This window comes from Anoplopoma fimbria, chromosome 3 (genome assembly GCF_027596085.1).
Source record: "Anoplopoma fimbria isolate UVic2021 breed Golden Eagle Sablefish chromosome 3, Afim_UVic_2022, whole genome shotgun sequence".
Classification (NCBI taxonomy): domain Eukaryota; kingdom Metazoa; phylum Chordata; class Actinopteri; order Perciformes; family Anoplopomatidae; genus Anoplopoma; species Anoplopoma fimbria.
The window spans coordinates 14,874,287-14,889,089 of record NC_072451.1 but is presented as its reverse complement, the minus strand read 5'-3'; the positions used below and the strand labels follow the sequence as shown (position 1 = coordinate 14,889,089).

Sequence of the window (14,803 nt, the reverse complement as noted above, 5' to 3'; positions counted from 1 at the left end):
TATCAATAAAAACTAATTAATTGTTGCCTGGGTCAGATGGTCTTATTTGTCCTGTCAATGTAAACTGTTAATGTGTTACTATGACTACGTGCTTAATTGGTACATAGTTTACTGTGAGCAGTTTGAGGTTCAAAATACTTTTAGAAAAGGTTTATGTCTAAAAGGGGTTAAAAAGTGAAATTTGTAGACGTCTATCAGACGTTCACCTTTAGACCACATTTAGACGTGATTTGCAATAGTGCATTTGTAATCCTTTACGTTGTCCTAATAATGTTATATCATCATTTTAGAGGCTTACTATGAAACCACATCCACATTTCTCAGTTGAAAGCCAATATTGAAAATCACGTCTAAATGTGGTCTAAACGTGAACGTCTAATAGACGTCTACAAATAGACGTTGAATAAACTTTCACTTTTGAACCACTTTTAGACGCCGGCCATAGACGTCTTTTAGACGGAAAAATGCTCACTGGGAAAGGACAGCAACATGTGTACATTTCAACAAGAATCCGGAGAGCGTTTACTACTTTACCGACCCTAGTATACTGAATGAATCTACTTATTGCCAGAGGGTTGAACATACTGTCATTCTTCGTCCTCTCTTCTTCTAACTGTTGATGGTGGCATCCTTCTCGTCCAGCTGCTGCTGCAGAAGAACCGCATCCTCCTGGCTCTGTTCCAGCTGTCTTTGTAAATCTGTTTGATGAAATATTCAGTTAAAGCCAATCTGATCTGGTTTTGCAGCACAGTGGTTGTCAGAACTGATGAACACAAAAAGAAGACATGAAACATTTCAGACTATTTCCTCAGTTGTGAATTTATGCACTATGTTCCCTCTTTACTCACTCAGTTGGGCATTTGCCTGATTCTTCTCATTCAGCTCATTGATGTATTCCTGCAGCTCGTTCTTCTTGGTTGTGAGATCATTTGTGAGCTCTGAAACAGATTTTAAAAATGTAAACACAAATTTAAGTTACATGCAGAAGATCTGAACACAATCATAACAATATTACAGACAACCTTAGCAGCAGGTCATGATTTGCGAGCTCGGGGAACTGTAAATAATCTTTAGAGATACTTACGGGTTACCTTGTTGCTTTGTACCTTCTGGAGGTCTCTTTAGCCACTCTACCTGACTGCAGCGTCATGATTTTCAGCACTGAACAACAGAGAGGTCAAAAGTATGATTTAATGCAACAGATACTGTAATAGAATCCCCAACATAGTGTGTAGGCAAATAACAGATAATCCCTCAGTAAAGGGATGATGAAAGAAAGCTTTCTGTTCACGGTTATTTTAAACTCACTCAGTTTTGTGTTGTCGACTTCTTTGTCGTCTATTTCACTTATAAGGCCATCCACTCTGCTTTGTAACTCTAGGAGAAAAATAAAAACCCTTTAATGTATTTAATGTTTCGTCATGTGTCATTCATTTCTTAAATCATTTCACTCTGCATTATTTTTAATAGGACAAACCTTCTACAAGGCCACCAGTGGTCTCATTGGCAGCCTTTTTCTCAAGGTCCCAAATCTCATTCTGCAGCTCGATGATTGTTAAAACTGAAACCAAAAAATATGCAGTGAGTTTTAGCAGTTTAATTACTATGAAATATGTCTCACCAGTCCTCTACTTATACTCAAGACATCGGTGGATTTGGGGTGTTGAGAAAAGAGCAAAAGGCTACACACTTAATTGCACAAATATAACCGAAATGATCTCAGATTGAATTTAGTAAATCTGGGTACATTCCCATGTTTCCCATAAAAAAGGTAAAGATTCAACACATTTAGCTTTGTGTGTTGTAAATTATGGAAATGTTGTATTGTGAGTAATAAACGTCTTAGAAAGGTTTTGAATAATTCAAGCCTACAAGGATTTTTTTTTTTCAAAAGATGGTTGCTTTTTTGACAGATGAAGTGCTTCATTACTGCAGCTAATCCCAAAGGATGTTACAGTGAGCAGCCAAGTCACATAAATAAAACCAAACACACACACAACCACACACACACACATTCTTTCTTTCTGCCAAACAATGGTGTTTCTGCAACATCTTGTTCACTTTTCATTGTTTGAAAAGCTTTTTTTGTGAAAAAGTAATTAGAAGAAAACAAAAAGATATGAAAAAAATCACTTTATCCCACAATTAGATAATTATGCGAGACAATTTGTAAGCATTTCAAAATATTTCCGATATTCCTCGTTCTGTTAATGTTTTCTTGAGCAGTCTTTGTTTTCTGATCATTTCTATTTTGTCATTGCACACAACCAGCCAAAAAACTTCCATTTTCCAAACCTTAATCTAAAAGGTTACCATAGCAACAGTATCACAAAAAATATATATGGCATGTAAAATCCCTGTTTACAGTACAGGTTTTTATGGTGCTCACAAATTTGACAACAGGTATTAAGTTACACCCGTAGAGATGATTAGTACATAAACAGTGACGAGGACAACCACAGTGTATCAAATCAATGAGCTCACTTATTTGGGGGTTGGGAATCAGTCTCTCTATCGCTACAGTCCTGGAGTTCAGTTCGTCTTGCTTCTTCACCAGTTGCCTCTGCAGCTCTGTGAGCAGACAGATTTATGAGAGGCAGAAACATTTAATCTAAACGTCATTTGGTCTTCTTCTAAATGCCAGATTAAATATTTAATTAAGACAGATACACATTTGCAGTGTGAAACGTTCACCTGACAATCTGTCTGGATCTTCTGTGGTGGAGATCTGATCCCTCAGAGTCTTCAGATCCTCATGCAGGTTTATCACGTTCAGAACTGACTCAGAAAGACAGAGCAGACATCACTACACAGTTTATGCTTCTTAAACAAACTGAGCAGGATACAGTTCTCATGTAAAAGGGCTCTCTGCTATATTTGAACATTGCGCTGTAGCTATAAAGGCAATGCTGCAGTGGAACAGCACTCACTGAGTGCTGCTTTGGAGTCTCCGGTTCTGTTCAGCTCTGCAATCTTCTGTTCCAATTCAGTCTTTACCTCTGAAAGAAACACAAACACGTAAACCGAACCATAACTGACACTAAAACATGAATTATTGGAGCCTTTAGCTGATGTCATATTTACAACTTACCCTCATATCTTTCCTCAAATCCAGAACACTCTTCACACCTTAACTGCAGTTTCCTCTCCATATCTGTTGTGTAAAAAGAGCAAAACAGGGTCAGAAAAGCCCTCCCTTTAGAGTATTACTGAGTACAATCAACTCACCTCTCAATTCAGCCTGAGCAATAGCATTTTCCTTTTCTTTGGCTTGAAGCAGAATCTGAAGGACTGATTGTTAAGTCAGTCATTGCTGTTTTGGCGTTGCCATTGTGCTTCTCTATTTCAAGGTTTCTGAGTTGGTTGTGCAGAGCAGCGACTGTAAGAACTGAAAAACACAGAAATGATATTGTCAAGAAATATGTTTCAGACTATTTACACAGTTATGAAGTAGACACCATATTCCCTATTCTGCTTACTCAACTTGCTGTTTTTCTGATTCTTCTCATTCAGCTCTTTGACGTATTCCTGCAGCTCATCCTTCTTGGTTGTGAGCTCTGGGGCAAATTTTAAGATGTTAAAACAAATGTATTAGTTACATGCAGAAGATCAGGAACCAGGATAACAATATTTCAGACAACCTTGACAGCTGCTCATGATTTGCGAGCTTGGGGATTAGTAAACAATCATTAGAGTTACTTACGTGCTACCAGGGGGGTTTGGAACATCTGATGGTCTGACAACTGTCTCTTTAGCCGCTCCACCTGACTCTGCAGCGTCATGATTATAAGAACTGAACAACAGAGAGGCCAAAAATGTGGTTTACTTCAAAACATACTCCAAAAACACTGTGTGGAATTTCTAGGAATCATATCAAACCCACTCAGTTTTGTGTTGTCGTCGTCTCTGTCTTCTATTTCCGTTAACAGACCATCCACCCTGTTTTGCAACTCTAGGAGACAGTAAATAGTATTTAATGTCCATCATATTTCGTCATTTCTGACCTGTCTGTCAAATAATGTCTCTATGAATTATCAAACTAGAATTTTAAATAGGACCAACCTTCTATACGGCCACCAGTGGTCTCATTTGCCACCTTTTTCTCAAGGTCCCAGATCTCATTCTGCAGCTCGATGATTGTTAAAACTGAAACAAACAAACACGCAGTGAGTTTGATTGAATCTGTTAACAGAAACTACTGACTCATCTCAATTTTTTTCACCATCAAAAAAACGAACTTAAAGGTCCTCTGATTTGATGATGTTTCATTCTGTAGATATCAATCTGTAGAATTATTAATCACATTGAACCTTTATGTTGACAGTCATGTTGACTTGCTCTATGCGTTCTTTAATCTCTATTTAAACCTTGTCATAAGTCTTGGATGCTAAACAATGCTGTCATCAATTATTTATTTTTTTTGTGCAAGTTTGGTCTACTGTTCCAGCATTCCACAAATCTAAAGAAATGTTTGGCAGCAGCTGAATGTTTGAGGACATATGTCGAGCTCACTTGTTGTTGGATGGGCAATCAGTCTCTCTATGTGTGCCGACTTGGACATCAGCTCCTCTTGCTTCTCCTCCAGTTGCCTCTTCAGCTCTGTAAGCAGAGAGAGTCAGTGAGAAATTAAAGGAAAGAAAAAAAAAAGGGTTCAATGGCTACGTTTTGTGAAACCAATAGAAAATTCGGAATTGGTTTGAACCAGATTAAATATTTCAAGACAGATACACATTTGCTGCGTGAAAACGTTCACCTGAAATCCTGTCTGGGTCTTCTGTGGTGGAGATCAGGTCCCTCAGAGTCTTCAGATCCTCATGCAGGTTTATCACGTTCAGAACTGACTCAGAAAGACAGAGCAGACATCACTACACAGTTTTTGATACAATCAGATGAGAAACTGAGGGGAGCAGAGGGGGCGTGTGGGGGGGGGCGTCTCTCTGACTGGACCGGCAAATGAATGGAGCAAAAGTTATATTACGGGGGAAAATGATTGCCATCTAACATTGTAATGGGGTTCTTTAGTCTACTATAACTATTCCCTAATATAATTGAGTAACTGTTCCTCTGAGACCTAATATTCAACTCAGAGTATTTAAGAGCACATTTACTTGTTGGGGATTCTTGATTAGCATTAGAGCCGCCCGGATTATTATGCCAACGATTCAAATGGAACAGATTTGTCAGCTCAACATTCATTCTGTGAACTCCAGCATTGTATAATACAAAAGGGTTTCAAGACAATACACACAAAATAGGACATAGGCTCTACAGAATGATATTTTATCATGTGACATACAGAATTACGTAGCGATTTTTTATCTCCTGAACCCCCTAGGTTTGGGCTGATCCTAGAATGTTCATAACTTCTGGCTCTGCCCCTGCTCTCATGTTAAACTGACAGATTTGAATAATGCACTATCTCTGTAACGTCACTCACTGAGTGCTGCTTTGGAGTCTCCGGTTCTGTTCAGCTCTGCAATCTTCTGTTCAAATTCGGTCTTTACCTCTGAAAGAAATACAAACACGTAAACCGAACCAGAACTGACACTAAAACATGAATCATAGCAGCCTTTAGCTGAAGTCATATTTACAACTTACCCTCATATCTTTCCTCCAGACCAAAGCATTGTTTACTCTTTATCCACAGTTTCTTCTGCAGCTCTGTGTTACAAAAGATGTCAGATCATCGAAACACTCAACTGAAAAGTTCTTTAAAGTATCCGGAGCAGTTTTAAACTAACTCACCATTTATTACAGCCTGAGCTTTGGCTAATTCCCTTTCTTTGACCTGAAGCAGAGTCTGAAGAGCTGATTTAAAACAATGAAACGCAGGAGATTTGAGTGTAAGTGTGAGTGTAAGTCATCAAACAGGATCTGTTTTTGTCAGTTATCAGATGCTGACTACTAACAGTGGTAGTATTAGAGGAGGACTCACTGGTGGTTTGACTTGTCGATGTTGTCTGGTGTTGCTTATCGACGTCCAGCTCTCTCACCTCTTTCATTATGCTGATGATTTTTATGACTGGTCAAAGAAAAGGAAATGTTTAGACTTTGGCTATTGGAGGTGATGTATTCATGCTCTATTCAGGTGTCATTTGTTGAGATAACACAACATTTAAAATAGAAAGATGTCAGAAAACACACTTTTAAAGCATGTCTTTTTTTGTAAGTCATACTTACTCAGTTGTGCCTGTGCATACTCTGCCTCCTCCAGGTGTTTCTGTAAGTTTTCTTGTTGTTTCCTCGCCTCCTCCAAAGTAATTCTTAACTCTAGGATGAAAAATTATTATTATATTCCTTTATTGATCTCCATGGGAGAAATTCGAGTGTTATAATAACACTGTTGTTTCAAGTTTGTCATATCATTAGACAAGTGTAAGTGTGACTTTCAACCTTTAAATTTAAGTAAATCTGGCTTCATTGTCACAGTTCTTCCTCAATACTGTCAGTAGCTCCATACTCCCTGTCACTCTGTTCACCTGCCTGTCACTCTCTCTCAGTTCACTCCGGCCACTCCCAGTTCCACTTCCAGCTCTCAGCCCAGCCCCCGCTCTCTCACCACACTCTCCCTCACTCACCTAATTAGCCTCATGCAGTGCACCTGTCTGCCACACCCACCTCGTCAGCACAATCACTCTCACCTGCTCACTCTGCTGCACTACTCACCTCAGTATAAATACCCCAGTCTCACACACACTCACTGCCAGATCGTTCGTTGCATTTATGTCAGACCTTCCAGCAATTTCCCGTGGACTGATTTCCTGTTGCTGACCCTGCCTGCCTGTTTGGACTTCCCTGCCTTGCCTGTGCCCTGGTCAACGACTCAGCCTTCTGTCCCCTACCACCGGATTCCCCTACCTTGCCTTTGCCTCGGTTAGCCACCTTAGCCTTCTGTCCCCGACCACGAGTTTAGCCTCTGGTTTCCGTCTGCCTGATCCCCTGCCTGTTTCCCAATGTGAGTCTGACCCTGCCTGTCTGTCTGCTGTGTGCTCAGGTTTAAATAAAGCTCCAGAACTTTCTGTCTCCTGGTCGTACTGCTTTTGGGTCCACACCACATCCGTGACATTCATAGAGCTGCGGGGTGATTCACCTTTACTTTGAGAGTAAGTTGTCTTTTTGGCATTCATGTATAATTGTCTAAAATGCTCCACCTCAGTCTGCAGGATCAAAATTTCCTTGGCTAAAGAAAAGAGATAAAGGATTGACAAATGAATGCTGTTGTAAATACAACAACAAAAAAGAGCATTTTACTGAGTTGCACACGCACTAAGTTCAGTGTTGCTCTCGTCATCTTTCAGCTAAACAATCTTCTTTCTAAGGAACTCAGCTTTTAGCCTCCACTGCCTCTGGTAATCTGAAAAAAGAAACAAAAATATATATTTATTCCACATACAAGATGGGACATTATCAAGACACAAGGCCTAGGGACTCACCGGCAGCCTTAGTTCTGGATTCCTCAATGTGGACATTGATGAGCCTCTGCAAGGCTGCGATCTTACTGTGCACAGAAATCAGCTCCAGCACTGGAGGACCAACATTTGTGTCAGGAAAAGTTACATCTTTAACATGGTTAATTATGAAGAAAATGTGTACAGAAGTGGAGAGATGTGCTGACCGTCTGTGTTTGCATCTCCTTTGCCTCGCAGCTCACTGATCTTCCTGTTCAGCTGTTCTTGAAGAGCTGATGTAGTGACAGTGATAAAGCAGAGAATAAATCATGAACAAAGACACAACATGCTACAAGATGGATTCCTGCAAAACAAAGCTGCTGAATAGAAAGGAGACATCAAGCGACATAAAAGTGAAATGAACTGATATGACATTATCTTATGTGTCTCCAAAGCCTCATTTCAGATGACCTGCGAGGAAACTCTGAATAGCTTAACAACGCAAATATTTTATTCAAGTGTACAGCAGTTTACCCAGAACTCGCTTGTTGGGCTGAAGATCTCCTTTTCTTGATTCTGCGTGATCCAAATCCCATATCTGATTTTGCAGTGAGATGATCTCAAGAACTGATCATACATACACACACACACACAAAAAGAACCATTTACAACGTATAGCTTATATATATAAGGTTTGTGCAAATCAAAGTGGATCAGTGTCTCGATACTTTGCCACTGCTCACAGCTTTTATACAAACGTCTTGTGTATCTTACTCAGCAAAGCATTTGTGTGGCTTCTTTCCTGCTGCTCCCTCAGCAGCTCTGTGAAACACACATTCACATATTTAGTTCCACACAGAGTTTTAAGTTATAAATGAGATGGGAGTTAATTGTATTGACAGTAACGGGAGAGTGTGGTGCTAACTGTAAAGACTTTGTGGAGCACATGTGAATAAAAAAAAACAACACTCACCTCTGCTGTGATTTGTTTCTGTGCCATTAGCAAAATGCTTGACCTTCCTCTGTAATGAATTCACCTCTGTGGTGAGTGCAATGATTTTCATGACTAGAACATTTTTAATTTTAAATTTGTTTAATCCAAAACTCATCGCTATATGATGAGAGGTTCAATGAAATTCTGATGTGGGCTGCAAAACAATAAACAAATAAATTAGAAGTTTGATTCTTAAACTTACTCAGAAATGCATCGCTATCAAACGTCCCCAGAAGCTGATTCATTTGGCTGATTAACTGGATTTGGTAAGCTGTCCAGGAATGTAAGACACAGTTTAACTTTGCTTTATGTCGTTTCCTGTGAACATGTGCCATATATATGTAGAGTACGATTTACAGTAAAACGCTTACAGCCATTGATAGCTGATTTGCATGCCGCAAGCTGCAGTTTCAGCAGTCTGACTTTAAACTGTGTTTACGATCGTCTATACTGTAATTTTCATCATTTTGTGTGTTCTCAGAAGCTTGAAAGACACAAGAGAAGAGGAAGGGAATCCAAATGAAGCGAGAACCCCCAGCCATTGCACTGTTTGTCTATAACTTTCCTCTCCTACAGCAGATTTGTAGGTTTTTATACACCACTGAATGGGCAATGTCCAGGGCGGGGGTGGTGGTGGTGGTGGTGTTCCAAAGAAAGGAGGCGTAAAACAACTACCTTTACAAATAAAACACAACTGATTCCAGGCAAAGAAGTAGAGGTTTGTGGCTGTGGCGTAGTGGAGAGCAAGGTAGTTCTCTATTCAGAGGATCGGTGGTTCGATACCCGGCTTCGGCAGTCGATGTGTCCTTGGGCAAGACACTTAGACACCCAAGTTGCTCCCGAAGGCTTGACATCGGTGTGGACTGGATGTTGCATGAATGTTAGTTAGAGTCTGATGGTGGCACCTTGCATGGTAGCCTGTCATCAGTGTGTGAATGGGTGAATGATATGTAATATATACTACTGACTGTAAGTCGCTTTGGATAAAAGCATCTGCTAAATGACTGTAATGTAATGTAATGTAATGTTTGATTAGATACTGTGATGTAGAGCAGTTTATTTGTCTTCAGAAAACACTGTGGAACACTCAATCCACGTCAGAGTGCCAGATGGCCAACATTTAGAAATCAGATACAGATCATACCAGGCAGGAGGCTGACTAATACTTCAGTAGTTCAGATTTCTACAAACTGTAGAAAGAATGCTTCATGTGTGCCATGACACCATTCAGTCTATAAATCTATCAGGTCTCCATGTCATCAGAGTGACGTTCACCTGGGCATGAAGGCTAAAAAAAAAACCTTTACAAATATGAGAATATTATTTAAGAATCAGCATGAATGCAGATGAATAACAGTTCATTATAATCTATAATAATAATAATGTTTGTTTTTTTGGTCAACCTCTAATAGAAAAATAAAATAAAACAAATGCTCTGAAAATACAACATAAAATATCCTGTAGGAGCCAAAAAAGGACAATTTAGTTTATTGTTAATACGAGAGTTGCTTTAGTTGGTATTTTTGCTCCGTGTAGCCAATCATGGCCTCGAAGAGCTGATAAATTGGCACCCGTTGATGGCGTCAGCCCTTTTGTTATAGTTGCTGCACACAAGGCATGCAGCGTGAAGGACGCCAAGAATTGAAATAGTTTTTTAACGGGTTTATATAGGTTAATTATGTTATTGTTCATTTAAGCAAAAGATTTATGATATCCTGTTTTTCTTTGCTTTGGGTTGCCGCGGTATATCCTTTTATTTTGTCCGGGTTCAAGGTGGGTCACTCGTCAGAGACAGCCCTCCTTGCGGTGACAGAGTCACTTCACGCCGCGAGAGTAAACTCTCTCTCCTCTGTGCTGATTCTCCTGGACCTGTCAGCGGCGTTTGACACGGTGAACCACCAGATCCTCCTCTCCACCCTTGAGGGGATGGGCGTCTCAGGCTCTGCATCCTACCTGACAGGTCGATCCTACCAGGTGACATGGAGGGGGGCCGTGTCGGAACCACGCATGCTGACTACGGAGGTTCCACAAGGTTCAGTTCTGGGCCCCCTTCTCTTCTCGCTCTACACAACATCTCTGGGTTCTGTTATTCGCTTGCATGACTTCTCTTACCATTGTTATGCCGATGACACCCAGCTCGCAGTGGATGGTGACACACCACCTGAAGCTCAACCTGGACAAAACCGAGCTATTGTTTCTCCCAGGGAAGGGTTGCCCGCACCAAGACCTGTCCATCACCATTGATGATACCGTGGTGACGCCAACTCGGACTGTGAGGAATCTGGGTGTGACCCTGGACGACCAACTGTCGTTCTCAGCAAACATTGCATCGGTCACACGCTCCTGCAGATTCCTCCTCTACAACATCAGGAGGATTTGCCCCTTCCTCACTGACGAGACGGCGCAGGTGCTCATCCAGGCTCTGGTCATCTCCCGCCTGGACTACTGCAACTCACTACTTGCCGGAGCCCCGGCGTCGGCCATCAGACCTCTGGAGCTTGTCCAGAAAGCTGCAGCTTGTCTGGTGTTCAATCGCCCCAAGTTCTCCCACACAACTTCCCTTCTCCGTTCTCTACACTGGCTCCCTGTAAGAGCTTGCATCCAGTTTAAGACTCTGGTGCTAGCCTACAGGGCAGTGAAAGGAACAGCTCCTTCCTATTTCCAGGCCATGGTCAAGTCTTACACCCCCACCCGACCACTTCGCTCTGCAGCCTCGGGGCGATTGGTTGCCCCGTCGCTCAGAGGTCCCTGCGGCCGATCGACCCGGTCACGGCTTTTTTCTGTCCTGGCCCCACAGTGGTGGAATGAACTCCCCACTGACGTCAGGACAGCTGAGTCGCTGCCCATCTTTTGGCGCAGGCTGAAAACTCACCTCTTCAAGAAGTACTACCCTGAGCCTTCCTCGTAGCACTTATTGCATTCGTATTAGTTTGTTGCACTTATTGTATTCGTATCAGTTCGTTGCACTTATTGTATTGTATTCGTATTAGTTTGTTGCACTTATTGTTTTCGTAGTAACTTGCTTCTGCACTATACTTTTGCCCTGGTTTATGCTTTTAGATGCTTGTTTAAGAAAGGAGATGCACTTATGACTTCTGGTGACTAGTAGTTCTCTTGAATACCTATGTTGAAGACACTTATTGTAAGTCGCTTTGGATAAAAGCGTCTGCTAAATGACTGTAATGTAATGTAATGTAATGTTGTAGTAGCGTAGTTTAACACACAAACACACACACACACACACACACACATTACCACCCACGCACACACGTTGCCCTTCCATTCATCCATCCGCTTCATCCACCTGACTACGCCTGGACGACAAACCCGCGAGTAACCTGAATGGACATAGCTGGCGAAACCCTGTTGAGCACGTTTCTTGGTGATAGAATATGGCTTATTGGTAAACAGGAAGGAAGCCATAACATATCCCATACAGATCATGCTGTATGATTCTGGGAAACGTTTACATAATGACTAATATCAAATCTGCTGTAAAAGAGTGAATCAGTGTTTGCTTTATTCGGACTTGTGATCTGCAGCTTATTCCTCTGTTTACAGTATTTCCTGTGCAGGCTCCCCGTAAAGTGCATGGGTTGATAATGCTTGATTAATGTATTTGATTCTGGTCTTTTCTTGTAATGGGATAGTGCAACATTAAAGGCTCAACTATTTGTCCCTGCTGATGTCTGGTTAATAATAACCACGTAACCTTGAACCTTATTTGCACATTAAACAAGATAACAGAGTTATCCTTAATCTGTAAACAAAGATAAAACGTCTGCACATGCACACAAGGGTTTCCAGTTATTGATCAGACCTCTGCTCAGATTGGAACTGGGTGAGACATCCAAAGTCAGGAAGTCACTCCTCCACAGTCCAAATATGGTCACTTCCGTTCACTGGTTGCGAAAAAAAAGATGGTGACGGCCTTAATCCAAGATGGGGACGGCCAAAACGCTAAATTCTAGGCTTTAAAACCTTGTGTGCAGCAGATTGCATCCATTGGAGTGTTGCTTTAACAACCTCATTAATTAATGAGGTTAATTAATTGCCATTTTCCTTCATAATAGCTATCAATGTTATGATGGGGCGCATAGCGTCATTCAAAGCAGTGGTGGTGAACATGTGGTGTGGCAATGGCCTCCATTTTTCGATGCCGATCTTTTTCATTAAAACCCCAATTTAACCCTGTGTTCCCTCTTTTTTTATTATAACCACCAGAGCCAAGAAAATATTGTTAGTGCTGTTTAAATTGTTAGAAAAGAATGATCAAGGTATAATCATTTTTATTTACAAATGTTTTGCCTGGACCCCCCCTAGCTGGCAACACCATACCCTTGTGGATATTCCTATTTATTTAGGCACCTAGCACGTATCTTTACATTTATAACTACTTAACAACAACTTCTAATTCCTGTTTTTGAAAAAACAAGATAAGAGGTGGCCCTTGGAAACAACTGACAAGGAAATCGATTGTTTTCTAAATCTTTCACACAGGAAATAAGGCTTTAGCATTACATCATATTTGCTTTGTTTGGCTTGACATTGTTGAGAACAATTTACACATTTTTAAACAAGATTTTATTCAAGTCAATATTTGTGATGTGATGCCAGTTACCACAAGTTTAGACACAAATTGCAAACAAGGAATGCTGAGTTACAATTGATTTGAGTGGTGTTCCATTGGTTCCCAACTATCAGATTACAGAATGACAATATTTTGCCTCTCCTAAAAAAGTACAAGCAATGGGATCCAGAGACCCTACCCGCATTGATTTTTCATCTTTTTAACAGCAAGACTGTATGCAGCATTCTTCCTTTTAACTGATGCAAACTGACTCTCTAGGGGAAAAAATTACCTGCATACAAAGTATGCCTACAATGTAGTTCTGTAACGTTTGAGGGACATCATGCAAATTATCTAGAAGGAAGCAACCTTGTCCAACCAGTAGCCCCACTCTTGTAATTAACTCTGTGTAATTTTAATCCAGTCTTGTAACTAAGAAATCCACCCACCAATGGGCCAACAGATACACTTGGAATGATAACTTTTAATAGCAAGCTTAAGACCTTCCTTTTTGATAGCGCTTATAGTAAGGGCTGGCTCAGGTTCGCCTTGGCCCAGCCCCTAGATATGCTGCTATATGCCTAGACAGCCGGGGGACTACCTAGGATACACTGAGCTCCTCTCTCCTCTTCTCTCACTCCCTCTTTATGTATTAATCTCCTATTTATTAATACATAAAGATCTCCTATTTATGCACATTACTGATTTTGCTTCTTCCCCGGAGTTCTTGTGCTCCGGGGAGAAGGATCCCTCCTCTGTCGCTCTCCCATAGGTTTCTTCCTTTTTTTCTCCCTGTTAAAGGTTTTTTTAGGGGAGTTTTTCCTGTGCCGATGTGAGGGAAGGACAGAGGATGTCGCATGTGTACAGATTGTAAAGCCCTCTGAGGCAAATTTGTTATTTGTGATTCTGGGCTATACAAAATAAACTGAATTGAATTGAATAACATGTGAACAATAAGTGATACTATACAATAGGACAGAAATCAAATGCATGCTATGAGTAAAGTAACATCACTGCAGCAAGAAGAGTGCATGTTCCTGTAGATTCCACCACATGATTACTTATCAGATTCAAAGTAGGGAAATTACTGCACATTCGGTAGTGCAGAATTTTCCTTTATGGTAGTATTAAAGCAGGTAATCAGCACAGACCTCAAAACCTCAACCTCACGTCTCTATCCGAAAATAAAGAATATCTCCCAGGCTGGAGGACTTTCCATCTGTTCCCCGGGGCTTAGTCAGCCCCCCCAGCCTTGGGAACCTGTCCTGCGCTTCCCCGGGCGCAGGTAGGGTTAGAGAGCCGGAGCCCATCTCCTACGTGAGCCTCCAGGAGCAGCGGTGCGTCCTGAGCTGGTTCCAGGGCTGGAACGACACTCAGAGGGAGCGGTTCTTTCAGGACCTTCTGGGGAAAGCTGTACCTGGGAAAGTGTGCACCCTCCTAGATTCACTCAGCACTCTCCAGGTACCTTCTACACTGTCACTTCATAACAGCTAGTCCAGAGAGTGATGTTTTGTCGTTTTGTAACATTTAACAGCTGATTTCTCTTTTTTTCTGCACACCTGCCAGGTTAAGGACAGACTACCAAACATCTATGAATGCCAGCTGCGCCTGTGGACACAGTGGTTTGAGTCTTGGGGAGAGGAGGAGAGGAATCATTTCCTGCACATACTGGAGGAGCAGGACCCAGTTTTTGTTGGCCACTTTTACAAGAGCGTAGCCGGTACATCAGGAAGAGACTGACTAGTGTTTGCATTGTGATGGAAAAGCAAGGGATTATAACAGAATGTGTTAAAGAGGTGACATGTGTTTGTAAATGTGTATTGAAACTGAGGTAGGTCTCTTCAGAGAAAT

The 14,803-nt window shown here is 41.3% G+C and overlaps 2 protein-coding genes across 2 annotated transcripts; one reads left to right on the top strand and one right to left on the bottom strand.

Annotated features, from left to right (window-relative positions):
- Positions 1–467: 467 nt before the first annotated feature.
- Positions 468–6,259, bottom strand: LOC129089373 (putative leucine-rich repeat-containing protein DDB_G0290503). The gene is made up of 12 exons (XM_054596791.1): positions 6,181–6,259; positions 5,936–6,022; positions 5,746–5,808; positions 5,599–5,661; positions 5,438–5,506; positions 4,754–4,837; positions 4,513–4,599; positions 4,063–4,146; positions 3,884–3,952; positions 3,704–3,793; positions 849–938; positions 468–698 (listed from the first exon to the last, which is right to left on the bottom strand). The coding sequence occupies exons 2-12, from the start codon at positions 6,000–6,002 to the stop codon at positions 610–612; spliced, it is 855 nt and encodes a 284-aa protein (XP_054452766.1). The 5' UTR covers positions 6,003–6,022; positions 6,181–6,259; the 3' UTR covers positions 468–609.
- Positions 6,260–8,994: 2,735 nt separating this feature from the next.
- On the top strand, positions 8,995–14,793 carry LOC129088822 (uncharacterized protein C14orf119 homolog). Its single transcript, XM_054596055.1, has 3 exons — positions 8,995–9,044; positions 14,143–14,413; positions 14,519–14,793. The coding sequence occupies exons 1-3, from the start codon at positions 8,995–8,997 to the stop codon at positions 14,690–14,692; spliced, it is 495 nt and encodes a 164-aa protein (XP_054452030.1). The 3' UTR covers positions 14,693–14,793.
- The last annotated feature ends 10 nt before the right edge of the window (positions 14,794–14,803 follow it).

What these genes read in the sequence shown, in the direction of transcription:
- LOC129089373 (XM_054596791.1), bottom strand. Translation starts at nt 6,002, where the DNA reads ATGAAAGAGGTGAGAGAGCTGGACGTCGATAAGCAACACCAGACAACA. An exon ending in GATTGCCCATCCAACAACAA is followed by an intron (nt 4,147 to 4,512) that starts GTGAGCTCGACA and finishes TGTTTGTTTCAG; the next exon opens with TTTTAACAATCATCGAGCTG. An exon ending in CCAAACCCCCCTGGTAGCAC is followed by an intron (nt 939 to 3,703) that starts GTAAGTAACTCT and finishes AATCTGTTTCAG; the next exon opens with AGCTCACAAATGATCTCACA.
- LOC129088822 (XM_054596055.1), top strand. Translation starts at nt 8,995, where the DNA reads ATGTCCAGGGCGGGGGTGGTGGTGGTGGTGGTGTTCCAAAGAAAGGAG. An exon ending in GTGTTCCAAAGAAAGGAGGC is followed by an intron (nt 9,045 to 14,142) that starts GTAAAACAACTA and finishes CCGAAAATAAAG; the next exon opens with AATATCTCCCAGGCTGGAGG. An exon ending in ATTCACTCAGCACTCTCCAG is followed by an intron (nt 14,414 to 14,518) that starts GTACCTTCTACA and finishes CACACCTGCCAG; the next exon opens with GTTAAGGACAGACTACCAAA.